The sequence below is a fragment of the Brachyhypopomus gauderio genome, chromosome 14, assembly GCF_052324685.1.
Source record: "Brachyhypopomus gauderio isolate BG-103 chromosome 14, BGAUD_0.2, whole genome shotgun sequence".
Lineage (NCBI taxonomy): Eukaryota > Metazoa > Chordata > Actinopteri > Gymnotiformes > Hypopomidae > Brachyhypopomus > Brachyhypopomus gauderio.
The window spans coordinates 1,731,437-1,756,985 of NC_135224.1; the positions used below are offsets into that span (position 1 = coordinate 1,731,437).

General features: G+C 40.1%; 2 protein-coding genes across 3 annotated transcripts in view; both read right to left on the minus strand.

Moving 5' to 3' along the window:
- Positions 1 to 3,399: 3,399 nt before the first annotated feature.
- Positions 3,400 to 16,758, minus strand: LOC143474945 (zinc finger protein RFP-like). 2 transcript variants are annotated; one of them, XM_076972631.1, is made up of 7 exons: positions 16,401 to 16,758; positions 15,168 to 15,757; positions 14,978 to 15,073; positions 12,662 to 12,895; positions 12,421 to 12,568; positions 4,649 to 4,675; positions 3,400 to 4,542 (listed from the first exon to the last, which is right to left on the minus strand). In XM_076972631.1, the coding sequence occupies exons 2-7, from the start codon at positions 15,753 to 15,755 to the stop codon at positions 4,004 to 4,006; spliced, it is 1,632 nt and encodes a 543-aa protein (XP_076828746.1). In that variant the 5' UTR covers positions 15,756 to 15,757; positions 16,401 to 16,758; the 3' UTR covers positions 3,400 to 4,003. The 2 variants fall into 2 exon arrangements, with proteins under 2 accessions (XP_076828746.1, XP_076828745.1); XM_076972630.1 differs by having other exon boundaries at positions 16,388 to 16,756.
- Positions 16,759 to 18,330: 1,572 nt separating this feature from the next.
- The window catches only part of sorcs2 (sortilin-related VPS10 domain containing receptor 2), a 228,044-nt gene continuing 220,825 nt past the window's right edge, over positions 18,331 to 25,549 (minus strand). Inside the window, exon 27 of the mRNA XM_076972128.1 lies at positions 18,331 to 24,184. Within this exon, the coding sequence (XP_076828243.1) occupies positions 24,120 to 24,184 (65 nt within the window). The 3' untranslated portion in view covers positions 18,331 to 24,119. The remainder of the gene's footprint in view (positions 24,185 to 25,549) is intronic.

A 25,549-nucleotide genomic window follows, 5' to 3' on the forward strand; every position in this document is an offset into this window, starting at 1 on the left:
CACACGCCTCATTTACATAACACTGGAGGCAAGAAGGACTATTCACACCTGCCGACACCTGCAATTTGACAGTGCTTTGGGAGTGAAATGTATTTCTGTCAAATGAAGGGTTGGTAGTTCTATTAAGCGTCACGTTTCAAATACATACATGCAACTCAAAGTGCTTTACAGAATAAATTTTAAAAAGAAACATTATAAGGAAGCAAAGATAAAAAAAGACAAAGGAAAATATGAAGAAATTACAGATAAAAAGGAAACAAAACAATAAAATAATGTAATAAAGTGAATAAAGTAAATAAGATGGAACAGATTTAGGGTTGCTTAACTAAAACTAAAAGCAGATCTAAACAGGAGAGGTTTTGAGACTCATCTTAAAGCTATGCAGGGATGAAATGCCTCTGAGCTCTTCAGGAAGAAAGTTCCAGAGCTTTGGGCCATAGTGGCTAAAAGCACCATCGCCAATCTTTAATCGGCTTTTAGGAATCATCAGTAGATTTCTGTTTGAAGACCTGAGAGACCTGACTGGAACATATCTAACCATCTTTTCACTGAGGTGAAGAGGAGCAAGACCATGAAGACATTTAAAAACCATGACTAGAACCTTAAAATCTATACTAAAGCTGACAGGTAACCAGTGCAGTGAGTGGAGTCAGCCCCGTCGACAGGGGGGGACAACCGGGTCTGTTGTCCCGGGCCCCAGGGCCAGGGGGGCCCATCAAAGAGCCCAGCAATTTATTTTTTATTTAAAGTCTATAATTTTTAAATAATCTTGAAATCTTTCATTAATATAAAATTCTGTACTCAAAATAAACTCAATGGCTAAAATATATATGTTTTTTAACCTATCTGCATATTTTCCATTAAGTGCATACACCCCCGCATCCCACTGGAAAATGGTTTGATCCAGCACCGACCGTAACCGGCTGGTACCCCCACAACAGCGGGAAATACAGTGGTGGATAGTTAAAGTAAATACAGAAATCTGGAGCGCAGAAAAGAAAGGAAAACATTTACCTGACAAATTTTAATGTTGCATTGTGTTCCAGGTTTGAAAAGTGCTGGAATTTAGGCTAAAGTACTTGAAAATGCTTGAAAGTAACTACTTCGTTTCACAACAAATAGCTGTCTGACTGAACAGTTCTCGTGAAGACGTTAAGATTGGGCGTTTTGAAAATAACCATTAAATATTGTGATAAAAAGCGAATTATTTCGAGTATATGTATAAATATTTAACTTAATTAAGTTTAACGTGCTGGAAATTATTGAAATGGACCTATAAAGTGAAGTACAAGTGCTTTAATTCCACATTATAAAGGTGTATGAACCCTGCAAACATGACTTTGTTCATTGCGCTGAAGCGCGTCGCGCGCGAAGTTACAAAAGTCAAGAGGTGCACGACCTCGCGAATGGACAGCGCGCGAGGCCCTCGCACACGGTCGGTGCCACTGCGATTACGTCATTTTCGCGCAAAACCTCGCGCCGCTCGCGACGCGTCAAGTATATAACCAGTCAACTGTCAGAAACAGCTTTGATGTGTGGCTATATTATATACTGTATGACCTAACAGAAGGATTGTCAAATGACGAAATTCAAATGACGTGCGCCGGGGGGAGGGGGGGGGGCACATTAAACTTTCTTGTCCTGGGCCCTAGCAAGACTGTCAACGGGCCTGAGTGGAGTGCAGGTGTAATATGATCTCTCTTTCTTCTGCGGGTCAGAACCCTTGCAGCAGCGTTCTGAACTCGCTGTAGGTGAGAAATAGAGCTCTTTGGAAGAGCAGATAGAACAGCGTTACAATAATCTAGCCTTGATGTGATAAATGCATGGACAAGTTTTTCACTGTCAGCAGGAGAGAGCATATCTCGGACCTTAGCAATGTTTCGAAGGTGAAAATAAGCTGTCTTGCATGTAGTCATGATGTGTGATTTGAAGCTGAGCTTTGATGATTATCAAAGGTGACACACAGTTTGGCATTCATATTCATTTGATTTAAATAAGTCTGGACATCATTCCTTTGTGAATCACTACCAAGAACAAGAACCTCTGTCTTCTCTTTATTTAATTGCAGAAAATGTTCAGACATCCATGTCTGTATATCACCTATGCAGTCAAACAGTGAGCAATTTGATTTTAGGGCTTTAGGTTCTAGAGAAATGTAAAGTTGAGTGTCATCTGCATATTGATGATAACTAATACCATGTTTGTTAATGATATGTGGTAACAGAAGCATATATAGGTTGAACAGTAACGGCCCAAGAATTGATCCTTGGGGGACGCCACAAGTTATTTTTTGATGTGTGGAGGAAGGGGTACCTATAATTGCAATATAGTAATCACGCCCAGTTAGATATGATCTAAACCAGTCTAAGACTAAGCCATTAAGAGCTTGGATGTGGAAGCAATAGATATTCACAATAGATATAAAGTTGCCAAGGTTTTCTTCATCATCAAAACAGTCACAGTGATTACTTACTCAAATAAAGATTGTGTCATGTATGCCAATTACAACAGTAGGTTTGAAAAGACTACCGAATCATAACTGAAATAAACACACATAATTTCAAGGAAAAGACTTTAATTATCATGGAGCCGAATATTCCGAATATACCCAAAGGATAATAAATGCCAAAACATGTCCAAGTATTCTTCTTACTTATTGAAAACTTATTAAAAAAAGGCAAAGTTTCCATGAACTACATGAACTGAAACAACACCAATTAGGAACAATATATGATATGCAGTTCTAAAAAAACACAATTTACCCAACAATAACTCACTCTCCACTCAGATAAGTATTTATGACATTATTTGGGCAGAGTTCCTAACAAAGTTTTCTTTACCAAAGTCCCCATCCTGCTAATGCCATTTCTAAAAAAAGATTCTCAATTTCCCAAAACCCAGTGAGCTGCTTTCCTGCCCACAGCCTGTGTCGCCCATGGTAGCCAGCACATAATGTAACAAAGTGTGTTGACCACTGGCTGCAAGGCGGCAATTCAACTTTACTAAAATTATTTTAGATTTAAAAAATCTAAATATTGTCGTCACTCAAAAAAGATTGACAAGATTGACAATCTAAAGCAGGGGTCGGCAACCTATGGCACGCGGGCCACCATTGGCACGCCGAGGCATAATCAGTGGCACACGACACACTGGACCAGCATCAGCAAAAAAATTATTAATAAAAAATGTCAGACAGAGAGCACGATCCTCCAATCAAAATCGCTCCTCAATGCTTTGCTCGGCGGAGGCATTTATACTTGGCGATCGATCACAACATAATACTTAATTTGTGTCCATTTACACCTCCCCTCCACTAACAATTTACACTTGGCATACCCCCCCCCCCCCCCCCCGTCAACAATTTAAACTCACTACCCCCCCCCCCCCCCCCCCCCCCGCTCCCATTTTATTTGTTGATAGTGGCACACTCCTTGACTAGACATGTTAAAGTTGGCACTCCATGTCTTAAAGGTTGCCGACCCCTGATCTAAAGATTGTTGTCACCTGTATCTGGTGGACATATCAAGCTCTCTAACAGCATGGCACACCCCTACAACCCCATGTATGTGCTCTTGGTACAGTCTGTTGTGTGTGCGTGTCTGTTGTTATTGGTGTTGCCACACCCCCTTCTTAGCTTACCCTGCGTTGGCCTGTGCCACCTGTCTCTTGTTATGTCATGTTTCCCATGTTTTGTTTAACGTGACTGTATTTAAATCATCACGTTGTCAGTGTTTCTCGTTGTCTCTGTAGTTGTATTGTATGTGTGCGTCCACAATAAATTTACTCCGACTGGGGGCCAGAGTTGGGCCAGACTGGGATGATCATTTTAAGGTGTAAAATTTTTGTTATGCCATAACAAATGTTAATTAGAAAAAAATTATATGTATTCTGCTTTATCTTTGCTTTTGAGCAACACATTCCAACAAAATCATTTCAAATACTACAAAGTCCTGTTAAAATTATTATATGGATAAAACTGGACATCATGGGTAAAATCTCTCTGCTAAGGTTCCACAGTGATGATGCACAGTGGGGCTGAGGTTTTACCTACACTGACACAGGGGCACAGGTACGGGTAGAGTCTCCCAGTGAAAGACTGACCAGTGAAAGAGTAGATATGAGCCCGGGCCTCAACATCATAGAAGGAGACCAGACCCTCCTCATAATCCACAAACACTCCAACCTTCTGGGGAGCCTGCTTCAAGGAGAGGGACTCGGAGGGAGAGTCCAGAGCTTCATATTCATTGTTCTTCTTCTTACAAATACTCCAGTATCCATCCTCAGGGCTACAAATAATCATTCCCTTTCTAGGACTGGTTTCTCCAGCCAGGCCCAAGGCCCACTTAACTTTCCCTTTGACCTGCACCTCATAGTAAAATCTCCCTGAGGAGAAACCCTCCTTTCCCAACACACAGGGACTATATTCAAATCTCGCTGGGTTGTCAGGAAGATTCTGTTGTGTGTTTCCATATTTCACTTGTTTCCCATCAGCAGACAGAATGAGATCAGGATGAGCTGTATCAGGGTCCAGAGTCACATCCACTGGGAGAAAGAGACACAGTTTAAGCCCATTTGAACAGTTTACAGTGTGTAAGAGTGAAGACACGCTGTATATATTTAGTCATGTGATCAGTGAGAGTCCACACACCTGCACACTGTTGAATTCTCTTCAGCTCTGTTAGGAAAATAACATTATTTGCTGTTACATTTTATTACATAGAATTCCAGATATGAATAAACTACAATGAACCACTGTTAGATTACAGATTATGCCTCATTGTATTATTATTATCCATTTATTATTTTATTTATTATAATATTATCCATTATTATTTCTGTGATTAGCAAAGTTTTTCCTTTGCTGTGTGTCATCAAAACACTGGATTTAATGAAAGATTACTTAAAGATATATGTATGTTGAAGCCAGATTTTGGCTCTGAGATGGAAAATATTGTTGAATTCTAGTGAAAAACATTTGAATGACAAAGTCTAAAACAACGTATAAACATTATTTAGTGGATACTGATGATTTCTGCTGAACTGTAACTCATTTGGCATATAGATCACCTGCACTGCATGTTGCTTTCCCTCCTGAAGCCTAACACCACCCAGAACATTCCTACAACACCACCCAGAACATTCCTCCAACACAACACAGAACATTCTTCCAACACCACCCAGAACATTCCTCCAACACAACCCAGGACATTCCTCCAACACCACCCAAAACATTTCTCGAACACCACCCAGAACATTCCTACACCACCACCCAGAACATTCCTACACCACCACCCAGAACATTCCTTCAACACCACCCAGAACATTCCTCCAACACCACCCAGAACATTCCAACACCACCCAGAACATTCCAGCACCACCCAGAACATTCCTCCAACACCATCCAGAACATTCCTACACCACCACCCAGAACATTCCTCCAACACCACCCAGAACATTCCTCCAACACCACCCAGGTTGCATCCTGTATCTAGTCCACTATCAGGCCCATGCCCTGCTTGGCCTCCCTTTCACAGGGTCGGTACTGGGTACCAAATCCTGATGGACCATGATGGTCTGTCATCCTGTTCAGATCAGAATACGTCTGTAATACGGTAGGAATCAGAAGTCGAAACCACAGCGTGGTTTGTAGAGACAGGAGGGAACCCAAGCGCCGGCTTGAACAAAATGAACAAAATAATAAAACTTGCAGACATGCGAGACTGACAGGAGAAACACAATGGCAGACGGTGGGAAGAAAACAAACAGAAAAAACGTGGAAAACTCAACGTGGAAAACAAAACTCAACCATGGAAACAGACGGAGAAAATACCAAATGTAAACACAAAAAACCAATAAACAACAAAAAACACCAGGGGAAGTAACTGGCTGGCTGGCAAATGCAAGTACCCGTCGCTGCAGAATCAAAAGTCCATGGGGTGGAGCTGGATCTAGATAAAAAATCCTTCCCAAAACAAAACCAAACTGTATAGGAAAATAATAGCAGGAGGAAAACTTCAGGGAGGCCAGGAAGCGGGGCAGGAGGTAAGTACTCGAATAAGCAAAGATACAGAGAGAGAGGGAGAATGGTGGTGAGACACTTGTAGGTACCATGCTAAACCAGCAGGTGGCAGTACCACTGGCAACACACTGAACAAGCTTGCTTTGACGGAAGTAAGGGTGTGTCTAAAATACGTGGTATACAGGTGTTTAAAAAATAACGCATATAATAATTAGTAAAAATTTTTAACTACTATTCAAACCTCACATCCAATTATTACTACCTATATGACCGATCTGAAAATTGGATTAACCCTCCTATTATGTGCATCCTTGTAAAACAGCCGTACTGTTTAGGGTCACTTTAACCCTGGTGCATGTTTAATTGTTCAAAAGATGTCTTAAACCAAAAAAATCCTAACAAACAGTGTGAATATTTAATTACTAACTACATTACTAATTATTCTATCAATATTTAGTGCAATGGTGTTCCTTACTTGTAACAGGTAATGGTTCAATTAGGATCGTTTTTCATAAAAATGTGAAAATTTCCATGTTCAAACTAAGATACCAAACACACACAACACTCTCATACACTTATACACACACACACATACACACACACATACACACACACAAAAACACACACACACACACACAAACACACATACACACACACAGACAGACACACATACACAGACACACATACACACAAACACACACACACACACACAAACACACAAACACTGTCATACACACATACACACACACACACACACATACATACACACAAACACACATACACACTGTCATACACACATACACACACACACACAAACACACACTCAAACACATACACAAACACACACTCTCATACACACACACACACACTCAAACACACACTCAAACACACACTCAAACACACACAAACACACATTCACACAAACACATACAAACACACAAACACACACACACTCTCATACACACACACACACACACACACACACATATACATACACACAAACACACACACACAAACACACACTCTCATACACACACAAACTCAAACACACACTCAAACACACACACACACACACTCAAACACACACACAAACACACACACACAATTGTACACACACACATACACACACACAAATAAAAAAAATAAAAATAATTTTTTTTTAAAAAGGGTCAAAAATTTTAAAAAGGGTCAAATTTACCCGAACAGTATCTATGTGATATAAACATGCAGGGGGTGGTTGTAAATAACTGACATGAATTATTTTCATATAATATGTTGATTACACTAATTAACCCAAGCAGAAGTAGTTTCATACTGAAAAAATTATTTTAAATAGTTTTCCTACATCTTCAAACTTTGAAAAGGGTCAAATTGACCCACAACGAGGGTTCGATCATTCAACTCTAAAGCATTTTTTGTGAATGAACTTATAACCGACCAGAAAATTTATATTCTATGTCTAACAGAAACGTGGATTCAACCTGGTGATTATTTAACACTAAATGAAGCCACTCTTGTGGGATATAGCTATATACATAGACCTAGATTGTCAGGCAGAGGTGGAGGAATATGTATATATCGAAATTGTTTAGAAATTCATCAGAAATACTTAGATATCTAATTCATTTGAGATGCAGTCCATTAATGTAATTAGTCCATCTGAAAATAAAAGCGCATTTTCCCTGACAAATGTATACAGACCACCAGGGCCTTACTCAGACTTCTTAAATGATTTTACCGATTTTCCAGCAAATTTAGCAGTATGTAGTGACAAAATAATAATGGTAGGAGACTTTAACATACATAATGCGGAGGATCCACTGACAAGGGCTTTTACTTCTATATTGAACTCTGTCTGCATAATACAAAATGTAGTAGGACCTACACATTATCGAAATCATACCCTAGATTTAATCCTAACGCTGGGTATCGACGTTGATAATATAAGTATACTCCCGCAAACCACAGCAATCTTTGATCACTATTTAGTCCAATTCGAGCTTCATCTTAACATAAATACCCGCTCGTCTCCTCGGCAGTGTATAAAGTGCTTGATAAATTCAACAGCAACACAGTTTATTGAAACCCTCCCTGACTTAACTGCTTTAGCCCACTCGCTATCCGATCCAGAGGAGTTAGATCAGACCTGGGTAAACAACGGCCCGCGAGAGGCCAATCATAAATGAAACAAATATCTATGTCGTGCGTGCAATACAACTGTGATGCTTTTATTTTGAAATCGCTACGTTTGTGTTAATTCCGTATGGACGTACATGCGCTTGTGCGAGAAACAGTAGGGTTAGGTAGGTGATCAGCGACAAGTTAAGGCTGAATTTATACTTTTGCGAATGAATGTAGCGCGCGAACCTCCGCGAACAGCGGAACATTTACGTGACGAATTTTAATGTTGCATTGTGTTCCAGGTTTGAAATATGCTGGAATTTAGGCTAAAGTACTTGAAAATGCTTGAAATTGTGACTGTATTTTGATTCACAAGAAATAGCTGACTGAACAGGGGGGTAATTCCAGAAAGCGGATTCAGTGAAGAAACCGTGTAAGTAAACTCAGAGTTAACGAAAACTCAGAGTTTTCCGTTCCAGAAACCGAGCTTAGAGAGAACCAGCGTCAGCTGGGAAATATTGAAATGGACCTTCAAAGTGCCGTAGAAGTGATTTAAAGGTAGGTTTAAGCCTGGTTTATACTTGACGCGGCGCAAGGGTCTGCGCGGCGAAAATGACGTAATCGCGGTGACTCCGCCCGTGTGCGAGGGCTTCGCGCGCTGTCGATGAACAAAGTCATGTTTGCAGGGTTTATACATCTTTACAAGGTGGAATTAAAGCACGTGTATGTCACTTTCAAGGTCCATTTCAATATTTCCAGCACGTTAAACTTAATTTAGTTAAATATTTATACATATACTCGAAATAATTCGCTTTTAATCACATTATTTAATGGTGGTTTATTTTCAAAACGCCCAATCTTAACGTCTTCGCTTTCTCTCATGTTTCATCCTGGAATTACAAGAGGCTCGTATTTGTTAACGTAATACAAGAAAACTGTTCAGTCAGACAGATATTTGTTGTGAAATGAAGTAGTTACAATTTCAAGCATTTTCAAGTATTTAGCCTAAATTCTAGCACTTTTCAAATCTGAAACAAAAAGCAACATTAAAATTGGTCAGGTAAATGTTCCTTCCCCTGTTTTTGAGGGGTGTTTCTTTACACTAACACATATCGTTTCAGACAACACTGCACAGAATGTGATGCGGCAAGTATAAATGCCTCCGCCGTTCGTGGAAGTTCGCGCGAGGTGGGCGGAGCCACCGCGATGACGTCATTTTCGTTTGTGTGGCCCTCTGACACAATTCAGGTTTCTCATGTGGCCCCTTGTAAAAATTAATTGCCCACCCCTGAGTTAGATAGTCTAACCGACTGCATAGGAATCACATTTTTGAAAAGTTCCAATCTGGATTTAGGCCCCATCACAGTACTGAATCAGCATTAGTCAAAGTAACAAATGATCTCCTTGCCTCAGATCAAGGCTATGTATCTCTGTTAGTGCTTCGTGATCTTAGTGCAGCTTTCGACACAATTGATCATAGGATCTTGCTAAAGCGGTTAGAACGCTGGGTTGGAGTCTCAGGCGTAGCCCTTTCATGGTTTTACTCTTACTTAACTAATCGCTATCAGTTTGTAGAGCTCAATAATATTCCATCCAAATGTACAAAAGTAAAATATGGGGTCCCACAAGGCCCCATTTTAGGACCACTATTATTTACATTATATATGCTACCATTGGGCACAGTTTAGGAAAAATTGAGGCCTGTGTAATAGATATTAAACGCTGGATTTCTCTAAACTTCCTCCAACTTAATGAGGACAAAACAGAAGTTTTCCTCCTGGGCCTAAGGCCGCAAGACAGAAAATTCCAGATCTAATGCTTAATCTCGCAGACTACCCCATTACACCTGGCACAGTAGCCAAAAACCTAGGCGTCATATTCGACTCTGACCTATCATCAGAGGTGGGTAGAGTATTCAACAATTTTACTCAAGTAAAAGTACTGTTACTTGAACCAAATGTTACTCAAGTAAAAGTAAAAGTATGCATCCAAAAATTTACTTGAGTAAAAGTAAAAAAGTACTTTGATTAAAAGCTACTCAAGTAGTGAGTAAATGCATGAGTACTGTCTCGTGTCAATAAATTACATCATGGGAAATTGAATTACTGGAAACAATGACTTAATGATAACAAAAAGAATGTATTATAAATAAATATAATATCTAAAAATTATTTATTATAAATAATATGTATTTTTGTTTGTTCCTAATTATTAGGCCTGTGTAACTTTAATGTGTTCCACAAAGGCACTAACTGATGAGACTGTCAGCCAATACGTGTAGCTACAAATTGAATCAATTTATAGCAAACTTAATCATCATATATTGCTAGTGTGTACACTCAGAGTGTGAACTGGTTTTTAGTATTGCACTGCGTTACATTTAATAATTACATCATACAAACGTTATGCCTCAGAGATATAACATTACACAAAATTATACATAAGGCAAACTTATCGCATCGTGTTTCCTCAAATTTGATGTTGAGTTCTTGTAGGCTGAAATGTTCACATGTTTGGCAGACACAAATGACTTAATATTATATAAAGTGCATTATATAACTGTCCTTTTTACACATTTGTAATATATACATTGGCTGTATGTGAGGTCAGGGATGCTCGGTAGGTTTTCTCTGTCACCATATTTTATTGCTACGGTGAAGAAAGTTTGCGTATGTGATCACGTGACTGACTGGCATCATTTGATTGGTCACTCATACTCAGGTGACGAGACGTTGGTCAGTCTTCTCACTGAAAAGACGAATTATTTACAAAACGAAAGTAACGGTAGTGCGCACCGCAAATACGATTGTAACGGAGTAAAAGTCGCGTTTTTTCTCAGCACATATTTGCCCAAGTAAAAGTAGAAGTCTTTCATATTAAAACTACTCTTACAAGTACATTTTTGTCCAAAAAGCTACTTGAGTAAATGTAACGGAGTAAATGTAACGCATTCCTATCCACCTCTGCCTATCATTTGATAAATACATAGATAATACTAGGATAGCTTTTCTACATCTCTGCAACATTGCCAAGTTATGAAATGCATTATCACAGGATGATGCAGAAAAATTGGTGCATGCCTTTGTTAACTCCAGATTAGACTACTGTAACTCACTGCTGTCAGGATGTTCAAATAGGAATCTAAATAAACTTCAAATAGTTCAAAATGCCGCAGCCAGAGTTCTGACCAGAACTAGAAAATTTCAGCATATTAGACCAGTCCTATCAGCCCTGCATTGGCTCCCAGTTAAATTCCGTATTGATTTTAAAATTCTATTATTAACATATAAAGCACTGCACGGGCTTGCTCCTGAATACCTCCAGGAACTTATTTCCTACTATGAACCCCCACATCCACTAAGATCACAGGGTGCTGGTCTTTTATTAGTTCCACAAATTAATAAGGTAACAGCAGGGGGAAGAGCCTTTTCTTATAAGGCCCCCCAGCTTTGGAACAACCTTCCAAAATGCGTCTGGGACTCTGACAGTCACAATCTTTAAGTCTAGGTTAAAAACCCACTTATTTAGTTTAGCGTTTGATAATTAATATCCTCCTTAGATAAAGGTACAGATCCAGGGGTTCATAGACGAAGGGTTTTATGGTAGACTGGGGCGCTGGTGCTGTCGTCCTGTCACTGCTCGTGGTCACTCAAGTTTGTTGACAGTGCAGTGGATGGATGCCAATGTCTCAGAATGCTCCCAAGTCTGTGTTACCTTCTGGTCCTGCCTTTTTTAGCTAGGCTGTAATAATTTAACTTAATGCCGGAGTTGCTGCCACACTCCAGAAATGTTTATAATCTCATCTGTCCTGTATAATGTCCTTATACAGAGCTAATTTTCCCTGTTTTATTTTCTCCACATGGCTGCCCGCCTACTCGAGGAACACTGAGATGAGGAGAGACAAGTGATCTATCCTGGGCCGGCCACCTCCTGCCTAACCAGATATGCCTACACCAAGATGGACATTATTACATCTTTTCCTTTTCCTTTTATTCTTTCTGTCTAAATTGTTGTTGTTGTCATGGTGACCAGCGTCTGCCAGAGGAGGATGGGTTCCCCCCCTGAGTCTTGGTTCCTCTCAAGGTTTCTTCCTCATACCCTTAGGGAGTTTTTCCTTGCCACTGTCACCCTTGGCTTGCTCACTGGGGGCTTGGACTCGGACCCTTGTAAAGCTGCTTTGTGACAACAACTGTTGTAAAAAGCACTATATAAATAAAATTTGATTGATTAATTGATATCGTAGCAAACCGACAAGATCTAACTCATCAGTAAATAGTTACCAATCTTAGCAAGTTCCTCCATTTCCATATTAAGTGATTCCTGAAGCTGTGTCAGAGCTCTCCTGAGAGTCTCCACACTCAGATGAGTGTTAATGGTGATGTTGGTCCAGTCCCTGGTGTGTGGAGGGCTGCACAGGGACGGGTACATCTACAGGAGAGAGGAGAGAGGAAAACTCCCTCAACATGGGGAGGACTGTCTGTGATGTGCTGCACTGTTATTGAGAACCAGAGGGACTCTGACCTGTAGGAGGTGGATGTGGTCCTCAGTGTGTGAGATCTGATCCAGCTCAGTGTTTCTCCTCTTTAGTTCAGTGATCTCCTGCTCCAGGTCTTTAATGAACTCTTCTGCCTGCCTCTCTGCTGCTTTCTGCTTCTCCTCCAGCACCTGAAGCAGCTCAGTCCGACTTCTCTCAATGCAGCGCAGCAGAGAACTGAAGACCTCCATGTTGTCTGCTTTCTCCTTCTCTGTGTTTTTCTAACAGGAGACAAATACGTTTTCAATACATTTTACATTTTGATGTTCACATGTATTGATTTTTGTCAAATCAACTGAAGTCTCTCCAATTATAGAACTAGACTTAGTTGTTCATGTGCACACATGCTGCATTTGACATTTTGGACTTTTGTAGACACTCTTCCCCAGACTTTGTACCATGTGACTGTAACTATGAGGGCTGAGCAGGTGGGACGCAAATGCAGATTTTGGAGTGTTTTAATAAGATGACTAACACAAAAACGACAGAACTCATACAAAGAACAGAGGTGACATGAAAGACATAGAAGGAGCAAGAATAACAAACATCATGAACAAAACCAATACTTACAATAACTGACCACACAAGAGACCAAACACAGGACTTACAAGGCAGGGGAGTGAAGACAGAGACAACTGGGAATTTCAAAATAAAAGACACCCAAACACAGAGAACAAAACAAAAGACATGACTGACAGGGGGGAGGCGGGGCCATGTGACAGTGACGCTGAGGGATCATGCCAGGTGAAAGCAGGTTAAAGCAGGTTAAAGCAGGTGAAAGCAGGTTAAAGCAGGTTAAAGCAGGATCTTTTTAGATCAGCAATTAACACAAATACTAACACTCACTCACCTAAATACATGAAAACTAACACTCAAACTTATATAGACGAATACTAACACACACTTAAATACACAAATACTAACACTCACTCCTAAATACATGAATACTAACACTCAAACTTATATAGACGAATACTAACACACACTTAAATACACAAATACTAACACTCACTCCTAAATACATGAATACTAACACTCAAACTTATATAGACGAATACTAACACACACTTAAATACACAAATACTAACACTCACTCCTAAATACATGAATACTAACACTCAAACTTGTATAGACGAATACTAACACACACTTAAATACACAAATACTAACACTCACACTTAAATACACGAATACTAACACTCACACTTAAATACATGAAAACTAACACACTTAAATACACAAATTCTAACACTCACATTTAAATACACGAATACAACTTTTAAAGTTGTATAAGCTTGAACTGAAGCTTGAACTTGAACTGTGCGGTGAACTGTGAAGTGGAATGTAAGGTTGACTGAGGTGAACTGTGAGGTAAACTATGAGGTGAACTGTGACGTAAACTATGAGGTGGAATGTAAGGTAAACTATGAGGTGAACTGTGAGGTAAACTATGAGGTGGAATGTGAGGTAAACTATGAGGTGAACTGTGAGGTAAACTATGAGGTGAACTGTGAGGTAAACTATGAGGTGGAATGTGAGGTAAACTATGAGGTGGAATGTGAGGTTGACTGAGGTGAACTGTGAGGTAAACTATGAGGTGAACTGTGAGGTAAACTATGAGGTGGAATGTGAGGTAAACTATGAGGTGAACTGTGAGGTAAACTGAGGTGGAATGTGAGGTTGACTGAGGTGAACTGTGAGGTAAACTATGAGGTGAACTGTGAGGTAAACTATGAGGTGGAATGTGAGGTAAACTGTGAGGTGAACTGTGAGGTAAACTATGAGGTGAACAGTGAGGTAAACTATGAGGTGGAATGTGAGGTAAACTATGAGGTGGAATGTGAGGTAAACTATGAGGTGGAATGTGAGGTTGACTGAGGTGAACTATGAGGTGGATTGTGAGGTAAACTATGAGGTGGAATGTGAGGTAAACTGTGAGGTGAACTGTGAGGTGAACTGTGAGGTAAACTGTGAGGTAAACTGTGAGGTGAACTGTGAGGTGCACTGTGAGGTGCACTGTGAGGTGAACTGTGAGGTGGATTGTGAGGTGGACTGTGAGGTGGACTGTGAGGTGGATTGTGAGGTGGATTGTGAGGTGGACTGTGAGGTGGACTGTGAGGTGGACTTTGAGGTAGACCATGTCTCCTCTGCACAGCGGTTCCTGGTTTCTGCCATCAGACCATATGTAGATTTTGCCATTGTGTATTGATAGGTACAGAACTTGGTGTAATGTCTCGTAGTGTTATAAGTTCGAGACATACCTGTTTGAGTTTGAGACACACCTGTTTGAGTTTGAGACAAACCTGTTTGAGTTCCACAGAGTGCTTGATCTCATCAACCTTCTTCATTCTTTGCTTGATCATCTCTCGTACTTCAGTTTGTGTTGTCTCCAACTCCATCTACGGCAAAGGCACTGTTTATTACATCACAGCTCATTTTAGTGTTTGATCTTTTGATTATGTACTTATGTAAAGTTTATAAAATGTCTCCCACTTTCTTCTTTTGCATCTCAGTTTCTATGGGAACAGTGGTGTGAGTTCTGTGGTCTCCCTTGGTGCAGAACTGACACACACACGTCTGGTCGTCTCTACAGAACATCTCCAGGGGTTTCTCATGTTTCTGGCAGATGTAGTTCTCCAGGTTCTCCACAGGGTCGATGAGTTTATGATTTCTCATTTTATATGTGATTGAATGAGACAGCAGGTGTCTACTGCAGTAGGAGACTCCACAGTCCAGACAAGATCTTAGAGCCTCCAGCCTGTTCTCAGTGCAGGAGTCACACAGAACCTTCTGACTCTTGGAGAGACGTTGATCTGCAGTGCTGCTGGACTCCACCTGAAATGCTTTCTTGAACTGAGCAGGCAGTGCAGAGATGAAAGTGTTCACACGCAGCTCAGGCCTTTGAGGGAATTCCTCCTTACAAACTGGACACTGGCAGAGTGAACTGTTGTCCCAGCACGTTCTGAGACAGACCATGCAGAAGTTGTGTCCACATGGAGTAGAGACTGGATCAGTGAACACATGCTGACAGATGGAGCACTGGAGATCCTCCTCAGACAGGAGACTAGGGGACACACCCATAGCTAATGGAGCACAGACACATCAGCGTGAGATGATACGGCCATAACTCACTAATACTTTTTATTTATATATGGTGATTTGCTGTGAAAAATGTTGACACTGAAGACAAGACAAATATTGTTGGGGAAACAAATATTTTACAGAATGCATAATTTCAAATTAGTTCCTGTTATACCAGTTTTCTAAAACCTGGTCAACCTCTTGACTATTTATTTTATCTTGATATCCAAGCCCTCTTTCTCTAAAGATCAGTTATAACATATAATGTATAAACAATATATAAGATAACATTTAATATAAAGATAACATATAGATAACATATAAGATAACATATAACATAATATGTAGATAACATATAGATAACATAACATGTAAAATATAGATAACAACATATACAGTATGTAAGATAAAATATAAGATAACATATGTAGATAACATATAACATGTAAAATATAGATAACAACATATACAGTATGTAAGATAAAATATAAGATAACATATAATATGTAAATAACATATAACATATAGAAAACATATAATGGCTGAAAAACACTATGTTCCTCAGAAGTCTTCCCAATAAAAATATAACAATAACAAAACAATAATATAGCAAAGAAAACTGTTCTCTTTACCTGTTCTCTTTACCTTCTAAACGGTTACCTGCAGTATGTGTCGTGCTGAAGGAAACAGGAATACAGGTGACTGGACCTGCTTGGGCTGCAGTTCACTTTCATTTCTCCAGAGTGACGTTGTGAAAGCTTGTGGTGGAGCTCCAACGTGTTTGTCAGCAGAAGGAACGTGGTGAGTACCAGACGATGAGAATGGTGAAGTTAAAACTGAATAACACTTTCTTCTCCACCTTAAAACATTCTCACACATTTGCTTAAAGTTACTTTACTTTATAAGGGGATAATCCAAAATACGGACATTCTTTCCAAATCTAAAAACATTTATACAAATTATCCTTAGTTAAATAACCACAGATGAACCTTACAGGGATCAATTAAAAGTCTCTCAGCACCTCTCATGGCATGTAGCAACATGTCACTGCCAGAGAGTACCACAGTCTACAGCAACACACCCACCACCACCCTCACTGTTCAAGTATCATCTACAATATGTGCTATTGATTTATTTACTCTTATTTGTACTGTTATATTTATTATTTTTTGTTGCTTTCGTTGCTTTATTACTATTTTATTATATTATATCTTCATGTTCTGTTTGATATTACTTGCTTCTGCAAAATTGTACCTGGTCAAGTCATGCAAATAAAACTTTCTTGAACTGAACGAGTACAGGTTGGCACCACCCAGAGTGTATTTTTAGATTCTGTATATTTAGACTTGAGGCCAACCTCACTAAACAAGGACGGGGCGCTTTAGTGCTTTAATAAACTTACACAAGAGCTTGTCATCTGAGAGCTTTGGACAATGCTCAACACCACACAATATGAAACATGAAACAATATGAAACAAAATGAAACTTCATGAAAATGAAAATGTTCAGGTTTAAATTTCTACGTGTGCGCCCTCTGGTGGTGATGTTGTGTATTGTCACGCGTGGCTCCGCCTCTGTCCTTAGTTTCATAGTTTCCTTGTGTGTAACCGCGCCCCCCATTAGCATTCCCAGGTGTTTGTTCCTTGTTTTGTCCTGTGTTTAAACTCTGGTTTCTGTATCTGGGCTGGTAATTGTTTGTGTTTCAGCCTTGTGGTTTGTGTCTGTGGTTTGGTTTAATCTTTGTATAATATTAAATATGACTAACTCGTTGTCAGCTTTGACCTTTGCCTGTTTATATGACCGTGATTTTGGGTTGCCCTTCACGGCACGTCGCTCTGCTCTGAGCATGCGTCCTCCTCATCGTTGCCAAACCACACAGGCCATACATGCTTATTGGCAGAGGTGTCAATTCCAGGTTCAGAAAATAAAAGTCCTCACCAGGATTTTGCTCAAGCTTGCTAGATTTTCTAATTAGTACAATCCAGGTAAAATTAGTGGAATCAACACAATCCAGGAAGGCTGAGCAAAATCCTGGTGAGGACTTTTACTTTCTGAACCTAGAATTGACACCTCTGCTTATTGGCAGAGAAACGACACACCTGTGATCACTAATGGTCATACATTAAACATTAACCTTGGTATTCAAAAAGTATTCAGAAAGTATTCAGTTTAGTGAGTTTATTACTCAAATAAAATTGCTCAGCAACACTTAAAAAAGTGAAATTCCCCTCAAAAACAACACCTAGATTAAATAATAATATTAATAATAGGATAAACAGTTACATACCATTAGACAGATTAAAATAGTTCAATAATTGATCAATTCATAATGGTGAGATGTTTGTTTTTCTTTATAAATAACCACATACTCTGAATGCCTAGCGAAGCGGTAGCAGAGATGACTGCCACCTGCTGGTCGAAATTAATAAGCGCATGATGGGGAAAAAACAACCCAAATGGTTGCCCAATAAAAATAAACTAAGCAACAGTTAGTTTGTAACCCACTGCTATCACTTCAGGTACAACACAGGAGTGAAATCACAGATCAAGTAGAGAAGACATGCAAACAACTGTCTCGTGAACAATGTTAAACTTTATTTAACAGATAAAACCATGAAAACAAACCTATACAGTTGCGCGTGCACGCATGTGTGTGTGTTTTCATTTACAAAAAGAAAAACAAGGAAACAAAGGAAATTAAACAAGATATCAACAAAACTGTGCAGTCATTTTCCCACCACGTTTGTGTCGTTAAGAACAAGCGCCCCTTCTTGAGTGGCTCAGGACTTATATTCATGAGTCCTCTCAGAGAAAGTGCAGTTTCTGGGACAGTTTCTCCCTTTATCAATCTGTGTAACTTCACTCCAGAAAGCTGAAAGTGCTGATGCAGGATCAGCGGCTGGGGCAACGTTTCTCCTCCTCTGAGAGGGCCTGAGTGGTGTGGGCCCCCCCACCATAAGACAGGGAAATACAGACAGTATATCACTACAAACCCACTACTGAGCCAAGGGACACCATACACAGGTACAAAAGTTATTCTAGTTATTCCCACAGTCCAGATTCTGCTGCCTCCATACCAAACTGTATAGAAATAAAATACTTCCAGACTTATTGTTATACTACAGGTTATGTCATGACGAACGCCGTGAGAGGTTAGGTATGAATGGCGTGACATTTTGGTGTAAGCCAGGAGGAACTGAATACAGTTTGACTCAAGTTTGGGTGTGATGGACAGCAGATTCGACCCAAAGTTAAACATAGTCCCCAGCTGCTGAGCCAAAATCAAGACACCAGAGCTACGAGTCCATCTGTTGGGAGAAGTTCAGCCCTTCTGGACAACAGTATAAAACACCCGACTGTGTGACTAGTGCCAGACAGACATCTTTATCTAGTGGTGAGAGGTTTAGTCCAGTGTTCAGGAGTCTCCATTGTTACCAGGACCACGGTGCGCACACATCCATTAACACCACTCACTCTGAACGCTTGCTACAAAATACAAAACAATGCCAACATGCACAGAATGGAACAGCAAAGTATTTCACAAACTACTGTTACTGAGTGAACTATGAATGGCTCAGAGGTGGGTAGTAACATGCTACATTTACCTATATAACGTTTAGAATAAACTTTTAAGAGTCGTAATCTACAAGGGTAGATTATACTGTTACTTTAGTGCATTTGTAAACAATGCATATGTATATTTACCCTATTTTCATCAGTTACTGCTGTCAAATTTAAAAATTACTATTTAATTAAAATATTTAGCAGTTTGTTCAACTTGCACTGTCCAGTATGGGAGTGTTTCTGTGATCACTACAGTCAGTACTACAGAAGTACTACAATAAGTTGAATGGACAAGGTTTACCTTGTGGGAGAAAAGGGGGCGACTCTGCTATGTTAGATACTGGATGTTATTATACACGTTTACGTTTCTTTCCACCAAATACAGCCGCACATTTTAAACTGAGCAACACAGCTAGATACCCGGTTATGCTAAATATGTCAACTAACATGTCAAGTTAGCTTGGAGAACAATATTAGAATATGAGAGAGGGGGGTGGGGGTGGGGAGAGATACAATGTGCTTTTCCTCACCTTATTAACACTGATAAACGTTCAGTAGTTTTTTTCCCGTACCGGCAGTAACGTCTGCTGTGAGCTACATAACGTAATGTGTTTGTGTCTAGTCAGTGGAAGGGATAATTGCCTTTTTAATATATGATTGCATACTTGTTTATGTTATTAGTTATATATTATATATTAGCTAGCTAGCCGTCTACTTGGGTTTTTGTACGTGGGCGTAAACGCATTAGCTGGATAAGACGTGAAACAATAATTTTTCTCCGTTTAATCTGTAAAAATTACGGTACAGTTCGCAGTAGCAGCAACACGGTGTAATCAAGGTAACGGTAGCCTAAATATGTAAAGGTATCATAAGATGTTCATTTTAAACATCAATACCAGCGAGTTTTTCTTTACAGCGCGTTGCTGTATGTATGTGCTATATAAACATTGCACATAAGTGTTTTTTTTTGTATAAATGACCAAAAATCTTAGTTCTGTCTCTGTCAGCTAGTTTAAATTTTGTAATGTGTGATTATTCCGTCACTTAAAAATCATCCCTGACAAGCAAATTCTAAAAATTCATCATGAATTCATCATGAAAAGTACTATAAGGTCCACCTATTTTAGCCTATGCTCAAAAAAGTTAAAATGTTGCTTAAAAAGATCTGATGAAGTAATCCGTGACTTTCTACTAGATACTTTAGTACTTTAGTTAAGTGACTCTTTAAATCGCATCAATTTACTTCTACCAGAGTAGCCTACCTTTCAATAACACGTCCGGGATTTAGCTATTCTACCCACCTCTGGTATGAATGTTGTGTAGAAACTTTACAATTGTAATAATTTTTTTCATTATAATGAGACATTAAAAGAACTTTCCAGGATATATCTAATCAGGACAATTTTTTAGCTTCCACAAAAAACGTGAGAAATTGTTTCTGAATGTGGGAAACAATGCAAAAGCTCTAGGTCAATCATTTAATAAACCGCATGTTTTGGTTTTCAATGTGAAATCACCAGATGTACAAGAAAATATGCCGTGCTGTCCATGTTTAAGACACATATGTATATACACACCAGCTGAAGCAAAGGGAACCGTGGTGATGTTTGGCCTAATATAGGCTCATCCACACACTACCACACCTGCTTGAACCCTGCAGTGACTACGGTGGGGACCAAGATCTCTGGCCTTCTGTGCCAAAGCTTAATGGCTGTCTGGTTTATGAAAACACAACTCAGTAAGGGCCACAGGGCAACTCAGAAAGGGCCATGGGGCAACTCAGAGAGGGCCGCGGGGCAGCTCAGAGAGGGCCACGGGGCAGCTCAGAGAGGGCCATGGGGCAGCTCAGAGAGGGCCACGGGGCAGCTCAGAGAGGGCCACGGGGCAGCTCAGAGAGGGCCACGGGGCAACTCAGAGAGGGCCATGGGGCAGCTCAGAGAGGGCCACAGAGCAGCTCAGAGAGGGCCACGGGGCAGCTCAGAGAGGGCCACGGGGCAGCTCAGAGAGGGCCACGGGGCAACTCAGAGAGGGCCATGGGGCAGCTCAGAGAGGGCCATGGGGCAGCTCAGAGGGGGCCATGGGGCAGCTCAGAGAGGGCCACGGGGCAGCTCAGAGAGGGCCACGGGGCAGCTCAGAGAGGGCCACGGGGCAGCTCAGAGGGGCTTTAATATGAAGTGCTGGGCTCCGGGTTTAACACTTCATGTCTCAGAATGTCTTGGTAAAAACAAATCCAGATTAAACAGTGCACCACAAGTGAAGTGATAGATTAAGTGCTTTTGCATTTTCAAGTAACATTCACACAAGACGTCTTATGTATTTATTGCAATTCCAGTGAGCAGGATGAGACGTTTCCTCATATCTGATGAATGTGTATGAACTACCGGGACTATCTGGAACTCTTATTGCATCTATCCATAATCCCCAATGAGAGTGGGAGGATGTGAGGCTATATTACTGCTGTAACAGACCACTACAGCATATCACACACACCACTACTGTCTGTTGGCCAATTGTACCTAATCTTCATCTATGTGACAGCAGGGTTGATGAAAGTGCCAGAGGTAACCTAGATCAGTGAGCCAAGACACAACTGGTGTCTGATTATTTGTTGAATAGTTTTACACTGGAATCACTGGTGAAGTCTTGCTCTTACCTAACCTAGTTGGAAGCATCCTGTAAAATAACATGGATTCTCTTTATTTATAAATGTAACTTAAAACTGAAACTACATTGACACAAATGTGGGCAAAGGTATTCACTACTGGTTGTTCAAGATGGCTACCTCCAATACATTATAGCATTTAGCTATACATTACACTTAAAAAAATGTTTATAGATTGTATTTTTATAGCATTTAGTGCTTCCTAAACCACATCAACAAGCATGTGTGACATTAGGTAAATACTCAGTGCAGATTGAGATAAGCAAGTGAAGATTTAAGTATGTGTATGGTTGACTGAAGCATTTGTTTACCAAGAAGTCCGGAGTTTGAGAGAACTTCCTGAACTAAATTGGCCTCATAGTTCCAGTGAAAAACATTGACTGCAAGTATGTCAAGGCTGATCAGCTATGCTTAAGGTAAGTGGATAAATGTACTAATGAGATTTTCATGGAAGCATTCCTTTGCCTATAATATAAACAATTAACTTTAGTTTTGAATCAGCTCCCACAACTACAGAAAACAACCTCGGCAAATGATCACTCTGCTGTCCCCATTTGGTAAAAAAAAACAGCAGCACTTATCCTGAATATGACATAGAAAGACATTTCCCTGTGGATTCAAAGCATAGAAGATTTGTGTCTTATTGCATTATTGCAAGATGGGTGGGTGGATAGAAATAAAAAAAAGTAGATAAAGGAAAATTTGTTCAAAAGTGAATTAACACACAAAAGCATTGGACCTTAGACCAGCTTATAGTTGCTTCCTTTTGCTTGCAATTACCAAACACAGCTATCCCAGTATCAACCAAACACAGCTATCCCTGTGTCCACCAAACACAGCTATCCCAGTATCAACCAAACACAGCTATCCCTGTGTCCACCAAACACAGCTATCCCAGTATTCACCAAACACAGCTATCCCAGTATCAACCAAACACAGCTATCCCTGTGTCCACCAAACACAGCTATCCCTGTGTCCACCAAACACAGCTATCCCTGTGTCCACCAAACACAGCTAGCCCTGTATCAACCAAACACAGCTATCCCTGTATCAACCAAACACAGCTATCCCAGTATCCACCAAACACAGCTATCCCAGTATCAACCAAACACAGCTATCCCTGTGTCCACCAAACACAGCTATCCCTGTATCCACCAAACACAGCTATCCCTGTGTCCACCAAACACAGCTATCCCTGTGTCCACCAAACACAGCTAGCCCTGTATCAACCAAACACAGCTATCCCTGTATCAACCAAACACAGCTATCCCAGTATCCACCAATCACAGATAGCATTCCTTCACGAAACACAACTACTCTTGCATCCTGAAGTGATATTCATCCTGGTCACCATTTTCATACCCTCCCAACCCCCACAACAATGGGGAAAAGTCTAAGAAGAAATAACCCGCCGCCTGAGAGAGATGCAAAGTCAAAAAGAGCATTCTAAACAAACATAATACAAGTAGGAAAATGACACAGCAAAAATGTTACAATCACCACCATACACACATTAATAGCATGTGAAAAATGATCTCTATAGTCTATGAGTCTGTAGGACAGCCAATCAAAGCACATATTTGACATGTGGTCAGTCATGTGACAGGAAGAGGAACCAGATCAGGGTGTGCTGTGGCAGGCAGGAGGCTTGTCCCTTGGTCATCAGAAAATGAAGGAACTACAGTGGAAGAGGTGAAAAAAGAGACAGAGCGAGAGAAAGACAGAGAGAAAGTGTGTGTGTGTGCGTGTGTGTGTTAGTGCACAACAGAGTGTGGAAGGCCGGAGGTCCTCTTAATTTCTTAATGTGAGTTAACGTGTGTGATCTTCATTTTAGCTGTGGACATAAGATCCTCTTTCTGCAACAGTGGAACAGAGAGAGAAACAACTGTACAGAGACAGAGAGATGGAGGTATAGAGGGAGAGAGAGATAGAGGTATAGAGGGAGAGAGCCATGAAGGTTTAGAAGAGCAGATTTGCAGTGGAGACTGGTGAGAAGAAGCGTGTTTTGCTGTGGTGGTTAACAGGTGCAGGTGTGTACAGGAGGGTCTCCACTCTCCTGTCTGGGTTTGTTAAGGGTCACCGGTGGGCGGAGCTGAAAGGCATTGTCCATTCTGCTGGCAGCTGCCCCCTGCTGGCCATCAGCTGCCTAGGTAACTATGAAGCTCCCTTGAAGTGATGCTCAGGACCACACCTGAGTGATTCCCTGGCAACACACAAACACAAAAAGAGTATCTGCCATGTAACTGTCATCACCACTGACTGTAATAATGTAACTGTCATCACCACTGACAGTAATAATATAACTGTCAGCACCACTGACAGTAATAATGTAACTGTCATCACCACTGACGGTAATAATATAACTGTCATCACCACTGACAATAATAATGTAACTGTCGTCATTACCACTGACAGTAACAATATAACTGTCATTACCACTGACAGTAACAATATAACTGTCATCACCACTGACAGTAATAATATAACTGTCATCGCCACTGACAGTAATAATATAACTGTCATCACCACTGACAGTAATAATGTAACTGTCATCGCCACTGACAGTAATAATATAACTGTCATCACCACTGACAGTAATAATGTAACTGTCGTCATCACCACTGACAGTAACAATATAACTGTCATTACCACTGACAGTAACAATATAACTGTCATCACCACTGACAGTAATAATATAACTGTCATCGCCACTGACAGTAATAATATAACTGTCATCACCACTGACAGTAATAATGTAACTGTCATCGCCACTGACAGTAATAATATAACTGTCATCACCACTGACAGTAATAATGTAACTGTCATCGCCACTGACAGTAATAATATAACTGTCATCACCACTGACAGTAATAATGTAACTGTCATCGCCACTGACAGTAATAATATAACTGTCATCACCACTGACAGTAATAATGTAACTGTCGTCATCGCCACTGACAGTAACAATATAACTGTCATCACCACTGACAGTAACAATATAACTGTCATCACCACTGACAGTAATAATATGACTACTTAGAGAATACCTGCAGATCAGCTCTAGATATAGTAGCTCCACTAAAATATAAAAAAGCTAGATCCAAAAAGCTCGCCCCGTGGTACACTGACCAAACTAGAAACTTAAAACAAATAGCACGTAAATTAGAGCGGAAATGGCGAACTACTAAATTGGAAGTATTCCACTGTGCCTGGAAGGATAGCATTATTGACTACAAACGGGCACTCACTAAAGCACGCTCAGCATACCTAGCCTCACTGATAGAGAAAAATAAAAACAATCCTAGATTTCTTTTTAATACTATTTCTAAACTTACAAAAAATCAAGCAGGCACAGAACCTCAGATTCCAGTAAACCTCACTAGTAATGTATTTATAGATTTCTTTGATAATAAAATAGAGAATATTAGACAAAATATAAAACCCTTTATTAGCAATACAACTGGTATGTCATCTGGTTTGGTTGATATTGATTTAAATTACATACCGGGAGAAAAACTTGATGCTTTTCATCCACTCCCAAAATCAGAATTAGAGAAAATAATTTCTT

What these genes read in the sequence shown, in the direction of transcription:
- LOC143474945 (XM_076972631.1), bottom strand. Translation starts at nt 15,755, where the DNA reads ATGGGTGTGTCCCCTAGTCTCCTGTCTGAGGAGGATCTCCAGTGCTCC. An exon ending in ACCACATCCACCTCCTACAG is followed by an intron (nt 12,569 to 12,661) that starts GTCAGAGTCCCT and finishes TCTCTCCTGTAG; the next exon opens with ATGTACCCGTCCCTGTGCAG. An exon ending in GGAGGAACTTGCTAAGATTG is followed by an intron (nt 4,676 to 12,420) that starts GTAACTATTTAC and finishes TTTTCCTAACAG; the next exon opens with AGCTGAAGAGAATTCAACAG.